The sequence below is a fragment of the Lepidochelys kempii genome, chromosome 1 (genome assembly GCF_965140285.1).
Source record: "Lepidochelys kempii isolate rLepKem1 chromosome 1, rLepKem1.hap1, whole genome shotgun sequence".
In the NCBI taxonomy this organism is placed as follows: Eukaryota; Metazoa; Chordata; order Testudines; family Cheloniidae; genus Lepidochelys; species Lepidochelys kempii.
The window spans coordinates 49,373,163-49,399,079 of NC_136380.1; the positions used below are offsets into that span (position 1 = coordinate 49,373,163).

The following is a 25,917-nucleotide window of genomic DNA, read 5'->3' on the forward strand; positions in this document are numbered from 1 at the left end:
ATTTTGAGTTGGTTGGAATAATTATCCAGTATGTATCAGTGCATTGAGTGCATAAAAATAGTTGTAAAAAATAAAGATGTTTGTCACTTACCAATCCAGAGGGTCTGTACATAATTAATTTTTTCTGATGCTGTTGCTTAATGTTACCTATTTGAGTTTTCTGTTTCATAAGAGATGTTCCTATGGAAATGTAATTTGACAAACTGAAGCTTGAGAGAGGCATCCATAACCCTTTCTTGTTGGTTGCTTTTTGTCAAAGGAGGGCTCAATATCTAAGTTCTCTCTAAGCTGCGTAGCCACGCAGCAGGCTACAGAGGGCTGTGCAGATGCACAGCCACAGGAGTCTGGGGAGATGAGAGAGGTATGTGGGGAGGGGAGCAAGTTGGGTCGTGCAGGGCTGCTGTGGGGAGAGGGGCCTATTCCCCAGCCCCGGGAGCTGTTGCTGACGGGGAGAAGCGCCTCGCCCCGGGAGCTGCTGCCAGCGGTGAGAGGCCTGGGGGGAGTCCTCTGGCCCCAACCCTTGGGCACCCCGCACCCCAAACTCCTTCAGCCCCACCTCAGAACCCTCACCTCCCAGCTGGAGCCCTCAGCCCTGCACCCCAAACCTCTGCCCCAGCCCTGAACCCCCCCCATATCCCCCCACAGTTTGAATCCCTCAGCCCTGGCCCCATCCCAGAGCCCTCAACCCTCTGCCCCAGCCCTGATCCCCCTCCCACACTCTGAACCCCTTGGACCCTTCCCCCCCATGTCACCTCCATAGTGGTGCACATAAAATTCATTCCGCACATGGATATAAAAAGCTAGAGGAAGCATTGCTCAATATGCTAGTCTTGAATGGTAACAGAGATGGAGACACACTGTATACAGGTTAAAATTCTATTTAAAAAAAAGACAGCCCAAAATCAAACCGATAAAACTGTTGCACTGTGAAATGAAAATCCAGCTTGCAGGAGGATGCGTAACTTTTCCATTGACCCCATGGGTCATGTCTGCCAAGTGCAGAATGGAACTTTCTCTAGGCTTCCTTCTGTCCATCAAGCTGAATGTTTTCATGTGAAACTTAACCAACATTAACTCCTTCCTGACCTTGTTACCAAGGTGAAACTTTCTAAGGATTACTATCACTCACATAATTCTTCATAGGTTCATTTGTCATCCTACTTGCCAGGGTCAGTGAGGATTGGTTTCTCTGTCTTTTGTGGGAGTTCTGTAGTGTGGAATGTGATAAAAAGTTCAAAATGAATATTTAGACAATTTAGTTAAATGCAGTCATAAGTTACATGATGAAACAAATTACTATTATGTTTGTTCTTTCTAGGATATATTTATGTTTATAACAAGGCAACTGAAAGGATTAGAAGATACAAAAAGCCCACAGTTCAATAGATATTTTTATTTACTTGAGGTAAGCTAAAATTATTACTATTTCTTCTTCTTTCTTTTTCAAGTTCTCCTAATAACTGCTGTACCCTGTTCTTCCCCCCAACACAGAATATTGCTTGGGTCAAATCTTATAATATATGCTTTGAGCTAGAAGACAGCAATGAAATTTTCACACAGTTGTACAGAACGCTGTTTTCTGTAATAAAGTAAGTATATTCTGGTTGATGTAGTTTTAATTAAATTAGAATTGTTTTCCTGAAATATATAAACTTTGAATCTGTATATATTCTGCTTGCTCATTAAAGCTTTTAGTCTGGATATAGTAGTAATCAAAGCTTAACATTTCTGTTTTAAGAATTCAGTTTATTATACTTACGCTGCTGCCTAGGATTAAAAAAGTATATGTTCTGCCTTGTTTTTCAGATAATACTTTGTAGGAGGATTCAGTTAGTGAGCTGTAGCTCACGAAAGCTTATGCTCAAATAAATTTGTTAACCTCTAAGGTGCCACAAGTACTCCTTTTCTTTTTGAGAATGTATTAGTGTTTGGAGAACAACTATTGAATATACAAAAGCTTTAAAAATTTAGTTGTGTGTTTTATTTAGATATTATCTTAGGTCAGAAGTATGGGAAATATTTCTGAGATAGTGTACGAGAGAGTAGAAAATGAGAGCTCACTCTGGCTCTGCTCTTTTGGGTTTTGTCAGGATAATATCCTTAAAACAAATGAAACTGAAACAAACTTCCTAGGCCAAAATTTAGAAACCACTTCTTTAGGAAATGCTCCTTTAAAAAAAGGGCGCTGTTTTTGCATTCACTGCCTATTTCTTTGGCATTGCCTTGTGATTAGAGGTAGTACTTTGTTGTAATATAGTACGTATATTTATATACGCTAAGAAATTCTACTTTTAATTTCAGCAATGGTCATAATCAAAAAGTACACATGCACATGGTGGATTTGATGAGCTCTATCATTTGTGAAGGAGATACTGTGTCTCAGGAGCTTTTGGATACAGTTTTAGTTAATCTAGTGCCAGCACATAAGGTAAGCCTTAATAGCTGTTGAATTTTATGGTTCGGTCATGTTGAAACTTGATCCAATTTACAGGGCAAATTGTGAAATGAATTAATCCACTAAATTTACTTGGTCTAGCCTTCATGACTCAATTTTATGTAAAACTCAGTGACATTTCATTGCTTTCATTGGGTTGTCATTAAGTGAAAATGTTTCGTCTTGGTTTTTAACAGTAGCCTAATATTGTAAATATTTTTCTTTGTAAACTTTATTTACATTGTGACTTGTCTGAAAGTTAATTGTTTGTGACATCTTTATTTAAGTGGTATGTGGGTAGTAAGAACCTTGCATAAATGTATTGTTTCCTTTGAAACCAAGGTTGATACTGTTTTATTTTTAATGATGATTTTGATTTTATAGTTGTACATGAGTGAACAGGCCCAAGTACCATACTTTTATAAATTGGGGGGGAGGGGGAGAAGGGAGGCAAAATTAATCGAATTCATGATTTTTGCCCTTGAATTGACAAGTGTTAGTGACAAAGTGCATCATAATGTATTCTCAACATTGTTTGTGATGTTAATAAAAACATTAGGAAAATGGTGGAACATGAAGTACTAAAAGGATGGATGCTTTACTTTGATAGCTTACATGCAATCATGCAGTTATTAGTAGGCAAACTGGGAAACGACTGTTTTAGACTTTTATCTCGGGTATACATTATCACCCTTGGATTTTTAAAAAAAGAAGGAAAGCTGGATTTGCTCTGAGGTATAAACAAATGCATGATGTTATCTCATGGAACTTTGGATACAAGATGTAACATAGATAAGACGATGCAAAATTATATAAGTTACAAAATTCAGTTACCTCCATGTAAGATAGTTTTGGAAATTTGACTACTTAAATTCTGGACAGCTTTAGATGTACTCAGGGGAGAACAGTCTCTTTTGAAACTGAACTGTTTTTTCAAGAAAAGAGGCCTCTGTGTTTTTTTAAATGTTTTACTGCTACAGACAGGCTACAGTAGATGGATATGTGAAAGATTTTGATTGTCACTTCCAAGTGCTGCCTGGTATTTTTTTAAGCTATTTCATATTTTTTTTATGGGTAAATTGATTTCAGCAGCTTCAGAACAGTATGTAAGAGAGCGTGGTTCACTGGAAAGAATGCAGTCAGACTTTTGAAGAGGTGCTCTTTGACAGAATAAAGCAAGGTAGTACAATGTTCTGTATACCTCACCTTTATGTATTCAACATAGAAAATTAATTAATAGGAGTAGAATTTCATCATCATCATCATGGCAAACCTCAAAGGGACATGGGCCACTTGCAGACTGAGCGCTACCGGGATTAATGAGAAGCAGAGTTTAAGTGGGTGAAAAAATGCTGTTTTTTATTGACAATCTTACTATTCAAGGCATAGAGCACCTAAGTTGTTCTATCAGTCTTTTTTGACTGAAAATATTCAAATTGCATTCTTACACCCAGCTATATTGTATGTAATTTGAGCAATACCAGTACTTATCTGTGACAAAAGAATCGGCCTCAAAATTTCTGGGTGCAATTCAGATTTACTAGAGGAGACCTCAGGGTATGAAAAATGTAAAAGCAAGACTAAAGACTTTTTCTTCAATTTGGAATTTCTCTTTTTTGAACATCTGTCTTTTATTTGGTGTTTTGTGCCACATTAATCTTTAGACTTTACAAATTATTCTCTATCATTTTGTGGAAAGTTTTTCCTGCATCTTTAGTGAGAGATGGGTCAATATGTTTCCATGAAAGTTCTAAACTTTTATTGAATAAAAGTAGTTCGTTGACCCTTATAGAATAAAAGTTAAAATATTCAGGGAAGATTGGATGCATTATTGAGCACTGTGCAGGCTGGTTTGAATAGCAGGCTCTCAGATGGGCATTTTGGAAGTTTATAGTGGATAAAAGCAAGGTATTGTCAGGAAACCCGCCGAATTGTGTAAGGCTTCAACTCTGGCTTTTCTTCCTCCTCTTGCCTTTTTAATTATACTAATGTTAATTATATACAGGGCTTCTGTGTTTTGGGGTTTATTAATTTTGTGTTTTGAAGTTCATTTTATCAAATTTTCAGTAGTAGAAATCCAAGAATTTGGGTTTTTGGGGGCTTTCTTTTTGTACAGCCAGTAATGAGTAATGCAATATATTGTTCTGAAATGCGCTTTAATGTAGTGCTGTTTGAAATGTTAAAAAAATTAAAGTGCACTAACAAACATTTAATGTGCACCAGCAGGGTCTCTGTGGACCAAAAAATGCGCAGCATGATGGTATGCTTTTGAAATCACACCCTTATATTTCTCATTAGTACTCTATATAGACGAGCCTTTAGATTCAAGTAACCATTTCTGCTCTTTTTCTGATCTTTAGTGGATTAAACACAAATTTAATTTTTTTGTATTGTGGGTTTTTACTGGTTAAAATCACAAATCAGAAACCCTAAATACATGCTTGCTAATGGTTGCAATTATTTGCATAATTTGCATAAGTATGTTCTGAGACTTGTATGTATGTGATCTAAGTCTGTTGTGATCTAAATCTGCGAAATACAGGTCTGTATTTTACATCTGGTTATTCAGCCAGTATTCTGAAATTTTTTTACACAGATTTTAGGCTTCATAGTCAATACAAGTGATATATTTATATTTCATCACAAAAACTTAGTTAAGGTGAAGCTTGAGTTTGAAGGCATATATCAGTGGTTTAAATGTATATTACTTTACAAAAATGTTAGCTTTTTAAAAAAAAAAAAAAAAGCAAAATTCCTCAAATGATAGAAAACCAAGAAATGCAAATTGAGGTTGCATTATTCCAAAAAGCCCACCTCTCTCCATGAGAGGTTAAGGGTACCTAGCTCCCATATACCTCCAGGAGAAATCAAAAGACCACTAGGAGAATTAGGCGTTGTCTACACCCTCTCCCTCCCCCCCGCATAAGTATGGTGAGAATATCTGCTTCTTATGATTCCCAGCTCTCTCTTCCTACGGGGAGGAAGTTAGCTCCCCACTGCTACCGTTTGTTTACAGGGGTGCCCCCACCTTCTTATGTGTTTTAGGACCTGCAGCAGTCCCTCACTTCTCTTCAGGCAGATATGCTTGCCCCTGCTGATATAGGAGTCTACCTGGGCAGGGCTTTTGCCTGCCATCAGAAAGAAAAAAGGGTCAGTCATGGGCCACACAATACAAAAAAACCCACAACCCTTTTCTCCTACATATGCACATAGCTTACACTCTTACCATTTCCTTTAAAGACTTAGAAATGGACATTTAATCAGCTTGACTATAGATTTTTTTTTCAGAGGGTCAGTTTAAAAAAAAAAGTAGAATCTCACTTTATTTTTTTGTTTCATTTTTGTTTTTTATGTTTATCATTAGCTAGGAGGAACTACAAGTGGTGCGTGTTACTCAAGCTGGGCAGGGTGGAGAGCTCTGTAGAGTCAAATTTACAGGATAGTTATTTTAGAGGTGAGGAGGGTAGAAGAGGAAGGGGTTTAGTGATATATATGCAGCATAGCTTTCTGTCCTGCAGTGGTTTGTCTTGTAGTAATTGCCGTTTTCTAAGGCTTTTATTTGGGTATATGAGACTAAAAGTTAACTTAAGTAGTGCAGGAGTTGTCACAATTGTTCATAATAGAGAGATTGTGCTTTTTTACCCTTCCTATTCAAGATTGTACAGATCATCTCTCTTCCCACTGGCTGCTGAACAAGATTCCTGTGGGAACTACAGATGTTCCTATCTGGGAAAATTAACTGAAATTTGAAATTTTCTGACAAAGGTTTTTTCCATTGGAAAATACTGATTCCTCTGAATCAAACATTCTTCATAACATGTTGATTTCACCAAATTCTCATGGAAAACAGATTGATGGGGAAGCAAGAGCCTGGATGTCTTGGGAGACCAGGCTTCTAGGGTCCCAGGCTTCTGAGCAGTTTTCTGGGTGCCCACTGGGTACCCAGGCTGTCCTTTTGGAGGCCTGGCAGTTGTTTTACAAAAAATTCAGAGACTTTCTGTTGCACAGCTTCTGGCATTATTCATTATAAATGGCCTAATACCTCCAACTAGTGGAATTCAGAGGCAGTCCAATGTGGTTGCTTGATGCTTCAGGCCTAATCTCTGCCTTCAGCTCAACCTACCAGATTTTCTGCCTCTAGCAGTGGAATAAGTTGGTGATTCAGTTTCTTCCAACCATTTTGTTTTAAAATATTTTATTTAATAGTTTTCGTGCATGTGACTTTTAGTAGTCTTCCTTCTCCCTCTCTTCCTCCCTCCCGGATTGGGTAAACGGTAGCATTCTGGTTTCAGCCACCATCTGCTGCTGCCTGTTGGACTACTCTGTCCCCACTCAGCCATGGCAGAGCTGCCCTGCAAACAGCTGTCTAAATTTAAGCGGTGTTTCATATGTGAGGAAGTAGTTACAGGCTCTACAGTGCGTGAATTATGTCCTGCCTCTTCCCAGCCAGACAAACTTGTACTGCCAGGGTATGGGGCTCAGTCAGACTAACCTGTTGGGTCTTTCACCATGCCCTGAGGAACCATGACTGCAACACAGAAAAGCCTTATCAGGAGCTTCTGAGCTTTTTTGGGGCAGGGGGGAGTCTCTAGTTGAGGAGGAAACGATCTGGCAGGCTCAGGGGTAAGTCCCACAACAGACCCGGGTCGGAGGTGGGCGGATGGGGTGAAAGTTTCCAAAAGGATCCAGTGTCCCTCGTATGCTTAAGTGGGTGTCAGCTCCCTGGGCAAAGAACCAGGGCTCCTATGCAACTCCCCTTTTTCCTACTGTGAATCAAGAGATTTTCTTGACTGTCTAAGCGGTAAGTCTTGCAAACTCCGGGTCCCAAAAAAGCAAAAAACAAGTGTGTCCTTTGCAAGGTATGGATTAGTATTATTTATCAACAAGTAGGATGAAAATCAAAGGTTAAACCTCTTCTCCTTTGCCTTCTCCTGAGGGAGTGTTTTCTGGGGTTATTCTCCTGTAAAGTATGTCTTGCAGTCCTTTGTATTGTGCTCACCATCCTTCCCTGACCCTGCAGCATGTCTGGGCATGTAGAGGATCTTGTCCCTCCTGTGCAGTCCTGCCTCAGGCTGCAGCCTAAAGGGAATTGTTCCTACCTGGCTTTCAACTCAAGGACCACCTCTGTGCCAGGGAAAGAGGGTCGCATTTGAGGCAAGAGTGGAATGGAGTTGTGATCTATCATCATCAGCCATAAACCTTTGCTCTGCTAAGGAAAGGGTCTTGCTCTCCACCCCTTCCCTGTTCCACAGGCTCACTCCACATTAAAGCCTTAGGAGCACTTCAGGCAGTCTGTAACCAGAGCAGAGGCACATGAGGATTCCACTCCCCACAAAGCTGTACAACCCTAGGATTATAGAGGGCGAGAAATCTCTTCCTGTGTGCGATATATGATCCTGATTTACTAGGCAAAGCCCCTGATTGCTTCTACAGTATTTACCTGGGTGCCAAGCAGCCTGGGGGTGCAGGTAGAAGTGGCCTGTTAAGCTCTCTGAGGATATTTTAACAAGCTGTTTCCACAGTTGAGATGTGTGTACCAGTACCCGTCTTCCGTTGTGTGGTTTCCATGCCAGGATGAATAGCATGCTACCTCTTCCATTTAAACAACTGGGGGAAGAAGTACTATACATGCATCACAAAAACAAATCATGTACAGGACCTTTCTAAGACAGGCTATGGAGGGGGTCAACAAGCATATAGACAAGGGGATCGAGTAGATATAGTGTACTTAGATTTTTCAGAAAGCTTTTGACAAAGGCTCTTAAGCAAAGTAAGCTGTCATGGGATAAGAGGGAAGGTCCTCTTATGGATTGGTAACTGTTTAAAAGATAAGAAACAAAGGGTATGCATAAATGGTCAGTTTTCAGACTGGAGAGAGATAAATAGTGGTGTCCCGCAGGGGTCTGTACTAGGACCAGTCCTATTCAACTAATTCATAAATGATCTGGAAAAAGGGGTGAACCATGACGTAACAAAATTGCACATAACACACAACTTCTCAAGATAGTTAAGTCCCAAGCAGACACAAAAGCTACAAAGGGATCTCTCAAAACTGGGTGACTGAGCAACAAAATGGCAGATGAAATTCGTGGTTGATAAATGCAAAGTAATGCACATTGGAAAACATAATCCCAACTATACATATAAAATGATGGGGTCTAAATTAGCTGTTACCACTCAAGGAGATCTTGGCGTTATAGTGGATAGTTCTCTGAAAACATCCACTCAATGTGCAGCAGAGGTCAAAAAACTGAACAGAAAGTTGGGAATCATTAAGAAAGGGATAGAAAATAAGACAGAAAATGTTAAATTGCCTCTATATAACTCCATGGTATGCTTACCTTTTGAAGACTGCGTGCAGATGTGGTTGCCCAATCTCAAAAAAGATATATTGGAATTGGAAAAGGTTCAGAAAAGAGCAACAAAAATTATTAGGGCTTCCGTTTTCGGAGAGATTAATAAGACTGGGACTTTTCAGCTTGGAAGAGACACAACTGAGGGGGGATATGATAGAGGTCTATAAAATCATGACTGGTGTGGAGAAAGTAAATATGGAAGTGTTACAAGAACTAGGGGGTCACCAAATGAAATCCTGGTCAGAAGGCCAAGACTATAACGGGGTTCAAAAAGAACTAGATGAGTTCATGGAGGATAGGTCCATCAATGGCTTTTAGCCACGATGGGCAGGGATGGTGTCCCTAGCCTCTGTTTGTCAGAAGCTGGGAATAGGCAACAGGATGGATCACTTGATGATTACCTGTTCTGTTCATTCCCTTTGGGGCCCCTGGCATTGGCCACTGTTGGAAGACAGGATATGGGCTAGATGGACCTTTGGTGTGACCCAGTATAGGCATTCTTATGTTCATATGTTCTTATCAGTGGCTTGCAAGGAACTCATTACTATTATCATCCCTTTGAAGCATTAGTAGATGCATAATTTCCTGTTGATGTGGCCTTTGAGGGTATCATAATACCCAAATGAGGATATCTGATTAAATTAAAAGTTAAACTAAAATGTTTTTGTAAAAACACAAATTTAATACATTTTGGGAGCCTAAGGTTTCTGCAGCAGTAGCTCCACGAGTGAAAGACAGTCATCATCAGAAGGGGACTTCCTTCGAAAAGATCCCACAGACCCTCCGAATGGTGACACACTGCATAGCAATTTCAGAGCCTTAGCGATAGCCATTCAGACCAAAATCTTTTCATACACTTAGTAAGGAAAGGATACTTTGTGGCAAACAAGTGGCTTATCTAGAATAGTGTTTCTCAACCTTGTTGATGTTTGAAACCAGCTTGCTGCCTTTCTAAACTATATCAAAAAGATCTCAGGGACTGATTCCAGTCCACAGACTGGTTGTTGAGAAATTGATCTAGACGTTTGATCCTTGCTTGGAGAGAGATGTTTTGGGTCCTGTCTTGGTCAAACCCTTGATGTGATTTATGAGGAGCAATGGATATCTTGGTGGCTACAAGAAAGCCGGTTATACTCCTGAATAGCCATTGATCATCCTAAACAGATACCTTATGCATCCAAACTTACAGGTGAGGAGCTATTGGGGGAAACATTGATGAAATTAGTAGCTAAGATTGCAGAGAGGCCTCAACTCTCACTGTCAAAGCCAGCATAGCAATCTATTGGTTGCTACCACATCAAGGGTACCTAAAAAGGGACTGTTACCCTCACAGAAAGAAAACTCTGTAGCTGACACTTCCACAGAAACCTACATAAATTTTCCTCCAAACTAACAATCCTCAGCATGACAGACAAAAGAGCATTTGCGTAGGAGAGCTCACAATTCCTATACAAGACTGCACCCAGAGTCGTAGGTGGCTGGTGGTAGTCACAGCAAGGCACAGGTTGCGTGTTATGCACCCTATACCCATTCATAGGCAGCATGCTAATCAGTACCCTGTCCATTGAAACAGACCCGTTCATAAATGGACAACAGCTGGAGAGGATTCAGAGCCACCAGGTCTTCAAAATAAACAACATCTTTTGATCTTAATGCAGAGAATTGCTCACCCAGAGGTCAAAAGACATGGGTGGGTATTGCCCTAATGGTAAGATTTGCAGAGATCCAAACTACATTGCATCAGTTTTTTTCCTGAGGGATAGTCAGTTATTTCTAATGGCTAGGATTATTCATGCCATGTATTCGCTTCATCTCCTGAGTGGGTTTCTCAATGCACCTTCAGAAATTTCTTGTGAGGACCTAGAACCATGCATTTGATAAAATGCAAAATTTGGTGTTTTCAGATCACATCCAAATGCACCTTGGTGGGCAGGTAAGTACAAACAAGAAGCCAAAAGTCAACCCAACTTTCATTCTAGACCCTTGCTTACTCTTTATGGAGGGTTGATTTCCGAAATCTCATAAAATGCATCCTTTTAGTTCATTTTGACATCTCTATTAGGATGGTGTTGGTGTTCTTTTTTTTTCCAAACTCCATGGACGTGGCCATATGGGATTGCACCAGTGGTCCATCAGTTCCAGTACCCTGTCAGTAGCAGTGACCAGTACCAGCTGCATCAGTAGAAGGTACAAGAAACCACATAATGAGCAATTATGGTACTCAGAGGACGTCTCCTACCATTAGAGGTTGACTTACGATTGAAGCATGAGTGTTTATATCCTTTCCAAAACCAGGGAGTAACCAGAGATCAGAGCTTCTTTATTGCAATGGAAACAATGTCATGGATAGACAAAAAACCTGCTACCTTCAAGACAGTTCACGTAAAGGATAGAGAAAAAGGAGAGTTGAAGTCCTTTTCATAGTCCTCCACTGGACCTGAAGGCACTTTGGACTTGCTAGATAGCCAGTGACCCCACGCTTTATCTGCACAAAACACCAGACCTCTAGAAGCAGGGACCTCTTCATTCAGATCGGGAACACGTACAGTTAAAAGCTTCGGCACTGGAAGAAAAGTGTAATTGAGCATGGATTCTAGATTAATGTCCAATAAAGTGTGGTTTCAGAGTAACAGCTGTGTTAGTCTGTATTCGCAAAAAGAAAAGGAGTACTTGTGGCACCTTAGAGACTAACCAATTTATTTGAGCATAAGCTTTCATGAGCTACAGCTCACTTCATCGGATGCATACTGTGGAAACTGCAGAAGACATTATATACACAGAGACCATGAAACAATACCTCCTCCCACCCCACTGTCCTGCTGGTAATAGCTTACCTAAAGTGATCACTCTCCTTACAATATGTATGATAATCAAGGTGGGCCATTTCCAGCACAAATCCAGGTTTTCTCACCCTCCGCCCCCCTTGATTTTATACACATTGTAAGGAGGTGGTCACTTTGGATAAGCTATTACCAGCAGGAGAGTGAGTTTGTGTGTGTGTTTTTTGGAAAGGGGGGGTGAGGTGAGAGAACCTGGATTTGTGCTGGAAATGGCCCAACTTGATTATCATACATATTGTAAGGAGAGTGATCACTTTAGATAAGCTATTACCAGCAGGACAGTGGGGTGGGAGGAGGTATTGTTTCATGATCTCTGTGTATATAATGTCTTCTGCAGTTTCCACAGTATGCATCCGATGAAGTGAGCTGTAGCTCACGAAAGTTTTTGCTCAAATAAATTGGTTAGTCTCTAAGGTGCCACAAGTACTCCTTTTCTTTTTGCAATAAAGTGTGGTATCCAGATGTAACTCGAATATTTCATTCATTGATCTGGTCAAATTTACAATACAGTTCAAGAGGAGACAGAAAGCTCTTTGGGGCCGGGACTACTTCTGCATTTGTGCAGAGCTCATCACAATGGGGCTGTAACCTCTAAATGCAATTGCAATGCAAATTTAATAATCCCAAAGTTCTCCTTCAGGTGATTGTGCACGTATACATTCTACTGTAGGTGTGTGCGCTCAATGCCCTCATGTTGAAGACTTGCCAGTACTACCACTAGGCAGTGCATGTGTCTGTGCTCTCCTCCTGCACAGAGCCAACAGCATAAAACAGGCGTGGCCACCTGCTCCATCTCAGTTCCTTCTTACTGCCCATGGCAGGAATTGGAGCTCCCTGTTGCTCTTGAACTTCAGTTAGCTTAGAAACTGGTTTCTGCTTTGTATATAGTTATAGGTCACTTTAGTACAGTTATAGTTTAGTTAGTTAACAGTTATTTAAGGTTTTTTGCTTGTAGAAATCCCCTTGATGTAAGCAGTGTGTCACATGCAGGGCTCCTTTTCCTGTCACCGATAGGCACAAAAGTTACCTAATTTGTTTAGGCAAGGGACCTGTAAGAAACAAATGTCCTATTTATACCTCATTCCCCATGAGGACAAAGAAATGGTGATTTGTCTTAAAGTTTTTCTTTGAGTGCTTACACATGCCTACTCTGCTGTAGGTGCGTGGGCGCCCTGAGCACAGTTGCCGGAAATTTCCCCCCCTCAGCGGAACCCATCGGAGCAACTCAGGCACCCTCTGGTGCCACATGCTTATAGCACTGATAAAAAAGGTCCAGCCCACCCCGTGCCCCTTCAGTTCCTTTTTACTGCCCATGATGGTCTCTGAAACTGTTCTCTTTGCTATGGTAAGCTTTCTCTGTGGTCTGTTTTTCTGATAGTTGTATATACTTAGTAGTTGTCAATAGTTAGTCTTCATTAGTATAGTTTGTTTTTCCACATTCGTTAGTGGAGTTTTGTCCATACCCAGTACTGAGGCATGCCTCAGTTACTAGGCTTCAGGCCCTGTGTCTCCTGCCCTTGAGTGACCTGCACTCTAGTTGCCTGAAGTGCTTGGATGAGCCTCCCATTGGGATCACTGTCATATTTGCAGAGACTTTAAACCCTGTACAAAGGAGGACTGGGAAGCCAGGTTGAAGTTTCTGCTTATGGAAGCGGCACTGAGAACTTCCTCTGAGCTGAGGTGGTTGGACTTGGCACCAAGCACCTCAGCGTTTGTGAAGAGCACTCCTGCCACTGGGCGAGAGTCATGGCACGGTTCACCATCCCCAGTGCCGAGGAAGAGGCATAAGAAGCAGCCAACCAAGAAGCTCAGCCCCGACACCAAAGAAGGCCTTGCATAGAGAGCAGAAAGGAGTGCAACCTAAGTCACGCCGCCACTCAGCCTCAGCATCGCAGCAGTTGGTGTCATTGAGTTTGGTACCGGCTGACCCTTTGGCACTGGAGGGCAGTGTTCCCTCTAATTTTTCCCACGCATGTGTGGAATGAATTTTATTATGTGCACCAATATGGAGGTGATGTGTGACACATCACCTCCATATTGGTGCACATAACAAAATTAATGTGGCGGGGGTGGGGCTGAGGATTTTGGAGTGTGGAGGGGGCTCAGGGCTGGGGCAGAGGGTTGGAGTGTGTGTGTGGGGGGGGTGAGGACTCCAGGCTGAGGATGAGGGGCTCAGGGCTGGAGCAGAGGGTTGGGGTGTGGGTTCTGGGGTGGGGCTGGGGATGAGGGATTTGGGGTGCAGGCTGCTCTGGGGCTACAGTGGGGAGAGAGAACTCCCCCCAGCTCTCTCTCCCAGCAGCAGCACCTGGGCTGTGGAGTAGAGATGCTTCTCCCTTCCGTGGCAGCTCCTGGGCTGGGTTAGAGCCACAAGATAAACGCCTCTCCCCTGGCCAGGAGGCTGGGGCTGGGTTGGGGCTGGGGCGCCTTTCCCCGCTGCAGCAGGTCCCGGGCTGGGGGAGAGGCGCCTCTCCCTGCTGCAGCCCTGAGTGTCTGCATGGCGCTTAATAGGCTGCTGTGCAACTGCGTGGCCGTGCAGCTTACAGGGAACTTAGCCTGAGGGACAGTGTGGTACCAGCGCTATTGCAGTGCTGTCTGCACCAGGGGCGGTGCTGCTGCCACGGACCTGCCATCACTGTCAGTACTGGTGTCACATGCAGTACAGGAGTTGGTGGTATCGGTGCCAGCAGACAGGAGAGTGTGTGTGGCCACCAATTATTGTCCTGTACTGGGTCCTGTGGTACTGTCTAAAGGGAAACCAAACATGTTGGCCCCGACGCAGGCTTCCACGCCTTGGCACAGATATATGGCACTGGTGGGAATTACTTTTTCGTTGTTGCCAGACTGACTCCTCATCCGAGGAATCGGTGCTACCACTCTTCCAGTCATCCCTACCTTGCCACTGATCCAGGCACTTGAGTGCCCTTGAGTGCTTGGCTTAGTGGTCACAGGGGGCCTATGCTAATGCAGCAGCCCTTTTGGAACCCGTGGGGGTTTCCTACAATCCTGGGACCCCACTCAAGGTGCTCCTATTCTGTGACTTCTGATAGAAGGGATTGGCCACCTCATCGGACAGCTGGACTCCGGGAGTACTGAGTCCAGGGCTGAGTTCTAGGAACGTGTATCTTGGAGTTGGAAGCTACATCTACCATAGATGAGTTTTCAGTTTTTCACCTAACTTGGATATAGATTGTTAAATGGTCTCTTTCACACATCCGACAAGGGACCTGAAGTATTGTCTGGTTTAATAGATTCTGCCTTCGAGCCTTTAGCATTAATTTCCCCATCATTGCTGTAAATAAAAACTGCAGCGAGAAGGGTGTTGGAGCTGCAGGCACCACAAGCTTGACCCCCTTTTACGACATTTAACACAGACATGGTTTCTCATAGTGTATGCTGAAGGTTATATCTGCATTCTACCTCAGTCATGCCTCTGAATTTTATTTCTGAAACCTCATTCTAGCAAAGATGAAGAGAGGCTTCAAACTTTGGACATTCAGAAGGCTCTCTCCTTTTACCTGGACCACATGAAGTTTTTCAGATTGTGTCCTATCCTTTTGTCCTTTTTTCTGAAAGGATTAAAGGGTAGTCAGCATATATTTCACTGGATTTCTGACTGTATCAAGATCTTCTATAATATAGAAGAGGTTTCCTTTCTGAAAATAATGGCCCATTCTACTATGGCTCATACCACTTCATGAGCTTGCTTGAGTAATACACTTATAGTGGATGTTTGCAAGCCACCAAAATGGCTGTGAGATGCTGTGCTATCACTCAAACTTCCTGGGATGATGCCAATTTTGGCAAGTCAGTGCTGCAGTCTCTTTTCAAGTAATCAGAAGTCACTGCTGGGGAGTCACCTACAGTGAAATGTATATGCGCACAATAACTCAATGGGGAAAAATTGTTATTCACCTAAGTAACTGTGTTTTAGATGTATTGTGCACATGTACATTCCACAATTCTCCCACCTTTCCTGCTACTTTGTGTATTAGATTTCAGTGTGAAGCAATAGAGAGGGAAGTAGCCATGCCCCTTTTCACAAAGAGGGCAGAGTTGCATGTGCCACCTAGTAGTACTGCTGGCAAAAGTCTCTGATTTGAATGAGTTGGACACTTACAGTGGAATGTATATGTGGAGAAAACATCTATAAGAACAGCAGTGACTATACAGTTTAGTAGCTATTTTTTCTGGTGATTTCACGTATGCTAGAGTTTCTCCAGAAGGTTTGGTTGGAGTCTGGCAAACAAGCATCTTAGAAAAGTGGTTACCAAACATACCGGTATTTTGTAGACAGGCACATTATATATTCAAGTGTGTGTGAACTGTAATCAGAATGACTGATTACATGACCCTGTGGCTGGCCTTTCTATTTGCCATGACGTCTGAAGGCAAGTTTTGGAATTGGTTCATACAAGAACTAAACTGCTTTTATCATGAGGAAGAGGTTATTCTTGTGGCTCCAGAAACCTTTCTGTTCAAGCAAAATTGCTTTTTTCACTGTTCTTGGGAAATAATTCTCCCATCAGTTTATTCTAACCCTTGGAAGGTTGTGGCATAAATTAGCATTCCTAGAGCTCTGAAGATACATCTCGAGCTTATTGATTACATATGCCAATTGTACTCTGTTAATCTTATTATATCCAACCTGCCAAAGCCTCAGGGCCTCAAAGTTGTGAAGGCAAGATGTAAAAATCTGGCACGAGTTGGCATGCTAGGCATCTGGGGAAAATATTTGCAGGAGGCACTCAGTCGGGGGGTGGGGGGTGGAGGTGTGTATGAGCCTCATTAGAGGAAGATTTGCAAAGTAAGTTGCCATCTCTCTGCAATTTAAACTTCTAAGTTTAAAAAGTTCTTGCTTTATGTTGGGGGAATTTCTGTTCCTGCCTATTATTCTACTATAATAATTAAACTCTGCTTATCCTTTCCACCCCGACTTCTGGGATTCACTTCTAGCTACTTCCCATGAGTAATGAATGAGTATAGAAACTGTGCAACAGAATCAGAAATTTCTTACTTGATAACTTTCGGTCAGTAGAATCATAGAATATCAGGGTTGGAAGGGACCTCAGGAGGTCATCTAGTCCAACCCCCTGCTCAAAGCAGGACCAATCCCCCTATTTTTGCCCCAGATCCCTAAATGGCCCCCTCAAGGATTGAACTCTCAACCCTGGGTTTAGCAGGCCAATGCTCAAACCACTGAGCTGTCCCTCCCCCCAAGTAGCTTCTCTCCAAATTCAGCCTACGCTGATAGTCTGGTAAATGATGAGAATATAAATTTGAAACTTTTCTCTTGAGTGAGATTTAAACATATATTGCCTTTAACGTTAATTTAATACATTATTTCAGGTTGTCTTAATAAGTTGGAGTATTTCTACAGCTATGGAAAACTCTTCTGGTGGCCTGAGCTGAAGGGTGGCGCTTAGTCTTAGATTCTGCAGCAACAACACTGTGCCACTCCCAATTCCACAGGGTGGGGGGCATTGACTTATTAGTAATGAATTTGGAGAGAAGCTGCATAAAAGAGAGAATTCTCAGATAAGAAATTTCTCATTTTTGTTCTTCTACAGAATGAATTTTTTTCCAAAATTTAGGATTTTCTGTTTTGCAAAAAAAAATTATTACTGCTCATGTCTACTAATAAGCATTAGCAGTATGTTTGAAAAACTAAAATTTAAACCTGAAAGAAACACGAGGTCTGGAAGGTTCACAAACCAACATATTAGGGCTGTTGGCCTCTGAGAAACCGGCCCTGTAAAATGGCACAGTGGAGTTTGTCTCAAGCTTCAGTGTCTATGATATCCAGAATTGACTCGCTTAGCTTATCTTAAAAGCAGGCACAGCAGCTGCAAACAATGGTACCAACAGGTTCTGCTGCACTAACGGGAAATGGGGCCTAGCTGGGGGTAACCGTCTCCCAGCACCCCCAGAACTATGTAATGGAAACACCCCTCTGTGGGCACTATGACCTATGTGGCACGCCCCTTCCCCCGCCACCTGGCCCCCTAGCCATGTGGATTTTGGCAAAGAAACTATAAGGTCCTCAGCCAGAGACTGACAGGATTAAAAACTGATTAATTTATGTGTCTCAAAATATAACTAAATAAGGACTCACGGAGCGGGCATTTTTTTGTGGGGTTCTGCAGGGATTGGCTCTTGGCCCAATAAAATTCAATAAGTCAGTAACCTGGAAGAAAATATAAAATAACTACTGATAAAGTTTGCAGATGAGCCAAAGGTTAGGGACATGGTAAATAATGAAGAGGATAGTTGACTTGTACAGGTGATCCTGGTTGTTCTGTAAGCTGGATGCAAGCAAACAATGTGTTTTAATATGGCCAAATATAAACTCTCATATCTAGGAACAAAGAATGTCGGCCTTACTTACGGAATGGAGGAAAGCAGTGACTGCGAAAACGATTTCGACATCCTGGTGGATAATCAGCTGAACTTGAGCTTCCAGTGCAATGCTCTGGCCAGAAGTGCTAATGGGATCCTTAGATGTATAAACAGCGGACTCTAGAGTAGGCATAGAAAGTTTATATTACCTTTGTGTTTGGAACTTGTGCGACCAGTGTTAGAATACTGTGTCCCGGTCTGATGTCCACAGTTCAAGATGGATGTTCCTAAATTGGAAAGGGTTCAGACAAGAAGCAAGAGAATGATTAAAGGATTGGAAAACATGCCTCATAGTGAAAGACAAGCTCTAACTATTTAGATTAACAAAGAAAAAATTCAGGAGTGACTTGATCAATCTAGAAATACCCACACAGGGAATTATATTTTGATAGAAGATTCTTCAGTGTAGCAGAGGAAGGTATAACACGATCCAGTGGCTGGAAGTTGAAGCTAGACAATTTCAGACTGGAAATAAGTAGGGCTGTGAAGCGAGTAAAAAAAATGCATCTTCGTGTGATTAATTGCACTGTTAAACAATAACAGAATACCATTTATTTAAATATTTCGGATGTTTTTTACGTTTTCAAATTGATTTCAATTATAACAGAATACAAAGTGTATGGTGCTCACTTTATATTTTTTATTACAAACATTTGCACTGTAAAAAACAAAAAACAGTTTTTTTTTCAATACGCCCAAGGCAAGTAGTGTAGTGCACTTCCTTTATTGTGAAAGTTGAACTTAAAAATGTAGAATTAGGTACAAAATAAGTGCATTCAAAAATAAAACAATGTAAAACTTTAGAGCCTACAAGTCCACTCAGTCCTACTTCTTGTTCAGCCAATCGCTCAGACAAACAAGTTTGTTTACATTTGCAGGAGGTAACGTTGCCCTCTTCTTGTTCAGTGTCCACCTGAAAGTGAGAACAGGTGTTTGCATGGGCACTGTTTTAGCGGGCATTATAAGGTATTTACATGCCAGATGCGCTAAACATTTGTATGCCCCTTCATGCTTTGGCTACCATTCCAGAGAACATGCTTCCATGCTAATGAGGCTTGTTTTAAAAAAAAATGCATTAATTAAATTTGTGATTGAACTCCCTGGGGGAGAATTGTATGTCGCCTGCTCTGTTTTACCAGCATTCTGCCATATGTTTAATGTTATACCGGTCTTGGATGATGACCCAGCACATGTTGTTCATTTCAAGAACACTTTCACTGCAAATTTGACAGAATGCAAAGAAGGTACCAGTGTGAAATTTCTAAAGATAGCTACAGCACTCAACCCAAGGTTGAAGAATCTGAAGTGCCTTTCAAAATCTGAGAGGGACGGGGTGTGGAGCATGCTTTCAGAAGTCTTAAAAGAGCAACATTCTGATGTGGAAACTACAGAACGCGAACCACCAAAAAAGAAAATCAGCGTTCTGCTGGTGACATCTGACTCAGGTGATGAAAATTAACATGCGTCGGTCTGCGCTACTTTGGATTGTTATCAAACAGAACCCATCATCAGCATGGACGCATGTCCTCTGGGATGGTGGTAGAAGCATGAAGGGACATATGAATCTTTAGCACATCTGGCATGTGACGCCAGCTACAACAGTGCCATCCGAACACCTGTTCTCACTTTCAGGTGACATTATGAACAAGAAGCAGGCAGCATTATTTCCTTCAAATGTAAACAAACTTGTTTTTCTGAATGATTGGCTGAACAATAAATAGGACTGAGAGGAATTGTAGGCTCTAAAGTTTTGTATTTTGTTTTTGAGTGTAGTTATGTAACAAAAAAAAATCTACATTTGTAAGGTGCACTTTCACGATAGAGATTGCACTACAGTACTTGTATGAGATGAATTGAAAAATACTGTTGCTTTTGTTTATCATTTTTACAGTGCAAATATTTGTAATAAAAATAATCTAAAGTGAGCAGTGTACACTTTGTATTCTGTGTTGTAACTGAAATCAATAGATGTGAAAATGTAGAAAATCATCCAAAAATACTTAATACGTTTCAGTTGGTATTCTATTGCTTAACCGTGTGATTAAAACTGCGATTAATTTTTTTGAGTTAATCGTGTGAGTTAACTGCAATTAACAACCCTAGAAATAAGGCATACATTTTTAACAGTGAGATTATTAACCATTGGGACAACTTAGGAAGGGTGGTGGTGGATTCTTGATTACTGGCAAATTTAAAATCAAGACTAGTTGTCTTTCTAAAAGATACACTCTAGTTCAAACAGGAATTAATTCAGAGAAAGTCTGTGGCCTGTGTTATGCAGGAGGCCAGACTAGATGATCACAGTGGTCCCTTCTGGCCTTATAAAATAGGAATGTTTGATGCCAGTAAAGCAGCTGCCCGCATGCAGTCCAGGCATTGGGATGGAAACTGATAATATTGTCCAAGTCCTTTTGCAGTTTTCACACTGAATGTTTTCCTCACTGTGCAGGTTAGCTGTGTGCTCCATCCCCTTGCACTCCCTTCCTTTCCATGATCTAGCTAATCTCCTCCTAACATCCCATTGAAAGGATTTAAATAAATAAATACATAACAGATAACATGACATTTGCTGGTTCACTCTGCTTGTATGTTATACATTCCCCACCCCTTTGTCTTGTCTGTTTGGATTGTGAACTCATCTGGACAGGGGTTATGACTTATTCCATGTTTGTATAGTACCTAGCACAATGTGTCCCTGTTGTCTGGTTCTTGGTTGACCCATAGGCACTGTAGATGACTGGGCCACCCCATGTGCCTCCTTGTGGCACTGAGGTTATGCCTTGTTTTTCCCAACTGGTTGCCAACAAACGTGCTTGAAGATGCATAAAAGAAAAAAAAAAAAGAAAAAAGAGAAATTGAAGTAAGTATTAAATAAGGCTTTCATTTTAACAACATCCTTTGTTCCCTTTCCCTTTATCAGGAAAAAGCTTTTAGAAGGAAAAAACACCTCTTTTGGCAACACCCCCTTTTTGACAGTTGTATCACTTTGGGGGAAAAGAGAAGTTAATTGAGGTGGGCTGGAGCTGTTTCTGTTTAAGTCTGATTCCGTTTTTTCAGAAGACAAAACAAGACAAACACAGGCAAAAGGGGGGAGAAAAGAATACCAAAGTTAGAAAATTCAGCTTCTATCTTTGTTGTGGACTTCGACTTGCAGCCTCACTGCTGGGAAAAACCCAGGCTTAGCACATGGTCTTATCACTCTGAGACCTGGCAAACTTGTACCAGCACTGGGCTGTTTAGGACATTGCTTTTGGTTGACACCCTAGTCGCTGATTAATAGCACTGTTTCAAAATAGGCAGTTATGGCTAGTTAAGCCAGACTCTTGTTAAACAGAAGGCAAAAGCGGGCGGCGGGGGGGGGGGGGGGGAGAAAAGAAATAAGTTGATGAAGGGAAAGGACACTGAGCAGGTGAGGGAAGTGAAATCTCACGTACCAACTGGTGTTTAGGGTGTAGCTCATGGAGGGATTCCTCTCTCTGGCCCACTCTGGTGAGGACGTCTCTTGGGTTTAGGACTAGAGAGTCCCTTCCATGCAACAATGTGCATCTCATCTCATTGCACATAGCAGTGTGACCATGGACCGCTGCTGGTGAGCCTGGTGCTTTCCCCAGTGGGCGGGCCTGGGCACGGTATAGCCACGCTGGAGGAGCTGCCAGCATGGGGCTCTGGCTCCCACGAGCAGTGGCCCAATATGCTGCTGCTTTTTCCACTGTGGTTCCCTGCAGCTGTACGGATATCCACATCCACAGATATAAATTTTGTATCCACTCAGGCCTCTAACAATGATGATAAAGCTTGTTGCAGAAGTTGTTGGCAGACAGCTGCTTTTTCTGTTAAGAACCCAAAAGGGAATGTTGAGTGAAATAGTTAGTCCTGTAATTGTTCACTGAGGGTATGTCTGCACTTCAGTTAAACACCCGTGACTGACCCATATCAACTGACTTGGGCTCACGGAGCTCGGGCTATGGGGGAGGAAGAATGACAAGGTCAGTCAGAGCAACCTCCTATAAATATTTTGTTGCCTTCTCCTGATGGAGTAACAAGAACTTCTTCCTTACCTCCAGATGATTATAGATCTTTTCTAGACCTTTTAAAGAGGATTGCAGCAGCTCTGGAAATAACAGTTGAGATTTCTTCTAATTAAATTTCATAAGATGTCAGATATTTTACATTCTTTGGCTTCTGACAGAATAGCCGTGCCCATAAACAATGGATTACTGGAACCAGCTCAAACTTTATGGCTAACTCCAGTGATAATTGCAGCTACATCAAAGGAAGCTGATAGTAAATTTCAGGTTCCTGCTAAGGACTTTGAGATGTTTTATACCTAACTATCACCCAATTGTTTGGTGGTCACTGCTGCTCAAGAGCACATAAAGCAGCAACCTTTCAAAATGACTCATAAGGACCAGGAGCCTAAATGGCTTGATTTTCTGGATAGAAATAATTATTCTTTAGATACACTCCAGATGAGGATTTGTAACTGTCAAGCTCTTCTATATAGATATGTTAGTTGGCATTTTTGCATCAGTTGCCTCAGGAATCTCAACAAGAAAGGCAGAATATTAATGAAGGACTGTAGTTTCCAGAACAGCTTTATAAGCTGCTACAGATGCAGTTGACACAGCTGCTGCCCATTCACCTGCAGTGGCAATAGTCATGAGAAGAGCTTCATGGCTTCAGTTTTCCAGCTTCCCATGTCAAATTCAGCATACAATTGAAGACTTTCCTTTTAAAGTAACAAATTTATTCAGTTCCAAGACTGATGGCTCATTACACACTTCGAAGGATTCAAGAGTTGTCTTCAAGACATGGGGAATTTATATTCCACAATCCAGAAAGAGACATTGCAGAGTCTCGTTACAAGCAACTCTTTCGACCACTGCAGTCTTCTAACCTTTTATCAGAAACAACCTGATCCATCCAGAAAGCAACAGTTACAGAAACCTCATTCTTCTGCTTCCTTGAAATTTCCTTCTATTTCATCTTGTCAACAGCCTTCCACCAAACAACAAATCTGATGATTTGACCTACCTCCTTTTGGCCGGCATTTGGATTTTTTTCCAGCTGGCCTGGGAAAACATCTCTATGGCCAGACAGGTTTTAGAAATAATTTGTTTGTAATATGTCATACAGTTTCAGGATGTCCCCTGTGTCCCTTCCCTCTAGCTTCTCAGGGCCCATCTCACAAACTGCTTCTATGAGGAAAAGTTCAGTCCCTGTTAGATCTATAGAAGAAGCTTCCATTTAATTGCAAGGAAAAGGTTTCTATTCCTGTTTTTTCCTTGTATCAAATAAAGAAGGGGGAAGGAAGGCCATTCTAGACAACTCAACACTTTTTTCTAGAAATAGACATTCAGAATGGTGACTGTTGGGGCTATACTTTCCTCACTGAATCTGCTGGATTGGTTTACTGCTCTGGATGTGCAGGATACTTATTTTCACATCATCCATCCATCCATCCTGCTCACAGAAAATTTAGTACATTTGTGATAGAAATGACCTGTTCTCTCTAAGGTTTGTGCCTGCGCAGCCGCGTAAGAAGCCATCAAGGACTGCGCACCTGATTAGTGCAGGCGCGCACACAAGGGCGTAGCCACATGTGGGCCTAGAGGATGTGTAGGGTGAGGTGGGGAATAGGGGATTGGTGGAGGCGGGGGGCAGTGATGGAGCTTGGAGCGTGCAGTGCTATGGCAAACCTAACCTCACTCCACTTCACAGCTTGGATGCTGCGTGGCTGAATCCAGAGGAACAAGCCTGCTCTAGTTGGGTACAGCAGGTTCTCTTGGAGAGCAGGAAGCCCTCCCCCAGAGCAACATAACTGGCAAAGTGGAAGTGTTTCTCATGCTGGGCAATGGAGTGGAGTATCTCCCTGACACAGTTGTCTCTGCAGTCTATTCTGGATTACCTGCTTCACTTAAAGCACCAGGGCCTCACCTTCTTTTCAATTAATATATATGTCAGCCTTCCACCCTCGTGTCCAGAGTAGATTGGTATTCTCACATGACATAATGATTAGGTTCCTGAAAGGCCTTGGGAAGACTCTTTCCCCACTGGTCTGGGACCCAGTCCCCCAATTGGACCTCAACATGGTCCTTTCCAGGCTCACAGGCCCGCCCTTCGAGTCTATAGCTTCTTGTTCCCTTTCCTACTTGTCATGGAAGGTTGTGTTCCTTGTAGCTATTACCTCGGTAAGACGTGTCTCTGAAATTAAAGCCCTCACTTTGGAGACCCAGTACATGGTATTCTACAAGGACACAGTCCAACTGTGGCTCCATCGGGCCTTCCTGTCAAAGGTGTTGTCACACTCCCATGTCAACCAGGATATCTTCCTCCTGGCGTTCTGTCCAAAACCTCACACGACCAATGAGGAGAGGCAGCTGCACAATCTAAATGTTAGGCACGCCAAGCCCTTCTGCAGATCGACCCAGCTCTTTATCGCAGTAGTTGACAGGATGAGGTGCCTTCCGGTGTCCTCTCAGAGGATTTCAAATTGGATCACCACCTGGATCCGTACTTGTTAGGAGTTGGCACAGGCTGTGGCTCCACCGATAGTGAAGGCTCATTCTACAAAGGCTCAGGTGTCTTTGGCTGCCTTTCTGGTGCATGTTCCTATCCAGGACATCCTCAGGCTGGGACGTGGTCTTTGGTACACTCGTTCATGACGCATTATGTCATCACCTAGCAAGCCAGAGATGACTCTGGATTTGGAAGAGCTGTGTTGCAATCGACATGTTCATGAACTCCTACCCACCTGCGATTGTACTGTTTGAGAGTCACCTACAATGGAATGGACGTGAGCAAGCACCTAAAGAAGAAAAGATGGTTACCTTTCGTAACTGTTCTTCGAGATGTTGCTTATGTCCATTCCATGGCCCACCCTCCTTCGCCACTGTTGGAGTTCCAGCAAGAAGGAACTGGTGGAGGGGGGAAGAAAGCTGCCAGCAGCCCTTATACTGGCGCATATGCATGCCACTCCGGAGGGCTCCTGAGCTGGTCCCCTATGGATATTGCTGAGGGGAAAACTTCTGGCACCGGTGTATGTAGCGAGTGCACAGAACCTATAGTGGGATGGACGTGAGCAACCTATTTTGAAGAACAACAGTTACGAATGGTAACAGTCTTTTATGCTGCACTAATGGTATTTTAAAATATAAATCGTAATATAGATATGATTTTATTCTCTGGGCTCAACAATCTTTTGTCATTTATTTTACTTTGGTATATTCAAAGGCTGCTCTTCAGACCTCTGTATTTGTGCTGTGCAAGGCAGCTTGTGCACGCACACACTCAAAAGTTAAAAGCTAGCTTTTGGCTGTGTTCTGTAATTTTGTCAGTTGGTACAAACACTCATCCAGGAGGGAAGCTGTTTTTACAGGAAAACACAAACCTCTTAAATGGGGTAGAGCTAATTTCTTTCATCTTGGGAGAAATCAAAGTGGGGAAGCTCAAGGAGATTCATAGGAGGACCCACAAGTGGCACACAATTCTTAGTGTGTATGATAGAGACATCATTGAGAGGGGCAACCATATGGTCTTTTCTGACCAAGTAGTGGAGAAGAGGTGAAAACAAATTTATTTATACATAATTATCTTTTAAAACACTCAGCAACGTGCTAGGTGCCTCACAAAATTGTAAACATCTTTCCTGCTCCCCCCCCCCCCAGAGAATACAGTTCATATTAAACATGATATGACAAGTGATGGTCATAAGCTGGCAAATAGCTGCTCAATAAGATACACATCTTGATTAGAAATAAATTCTACCCTTTTTTTTTTAAGTGCTCACTTTTCAGAAATGTCAGTTCTCAGGATATATTTGTCAGAGATTTTGAAAGGAAGCTGATTCCTGAAAATCTAAAGCTCAGCAATATGTTTAAGAATGCAGATC

At 42.1% G+C, this 25,917-nt stretch overlaps 1 protein-coding gene across 7 annotated transcripts in view; it reads left to right on the forward strand.

Moving 5' to 3' along the window:
- Nucleotides 1-25,917, forward strand: part of PDS5B (PDS5 cohesin associated factor B) — a 257,905-nt gene that overhangs the window by 85,192 nt on the left and 146,796 nt on the right. For 6 of the 7 annotated variants that reach the window (XM_073341612.2, XM_073341603.2, XM_073341622.2 and 3 more), the window contains 3 exons: nt 1,319-1,405; nt 1,492-1,589; nt 2,302-2,428. In XM_073341612.2, the coding sequence (XP_073197713.1) occupies nt 1,319-1,405; nt 1,492-1,589; nt 2,302-2,428 (312 nt within the window). The remainder of the gene's footprint in view (nt 1-1,318; nt 1,406-1,491; nt 1,590-2,301; nt 2,429-25,917) is intronic. The other variant, XM_073341649.2, reaches the window with a different exon arrangement.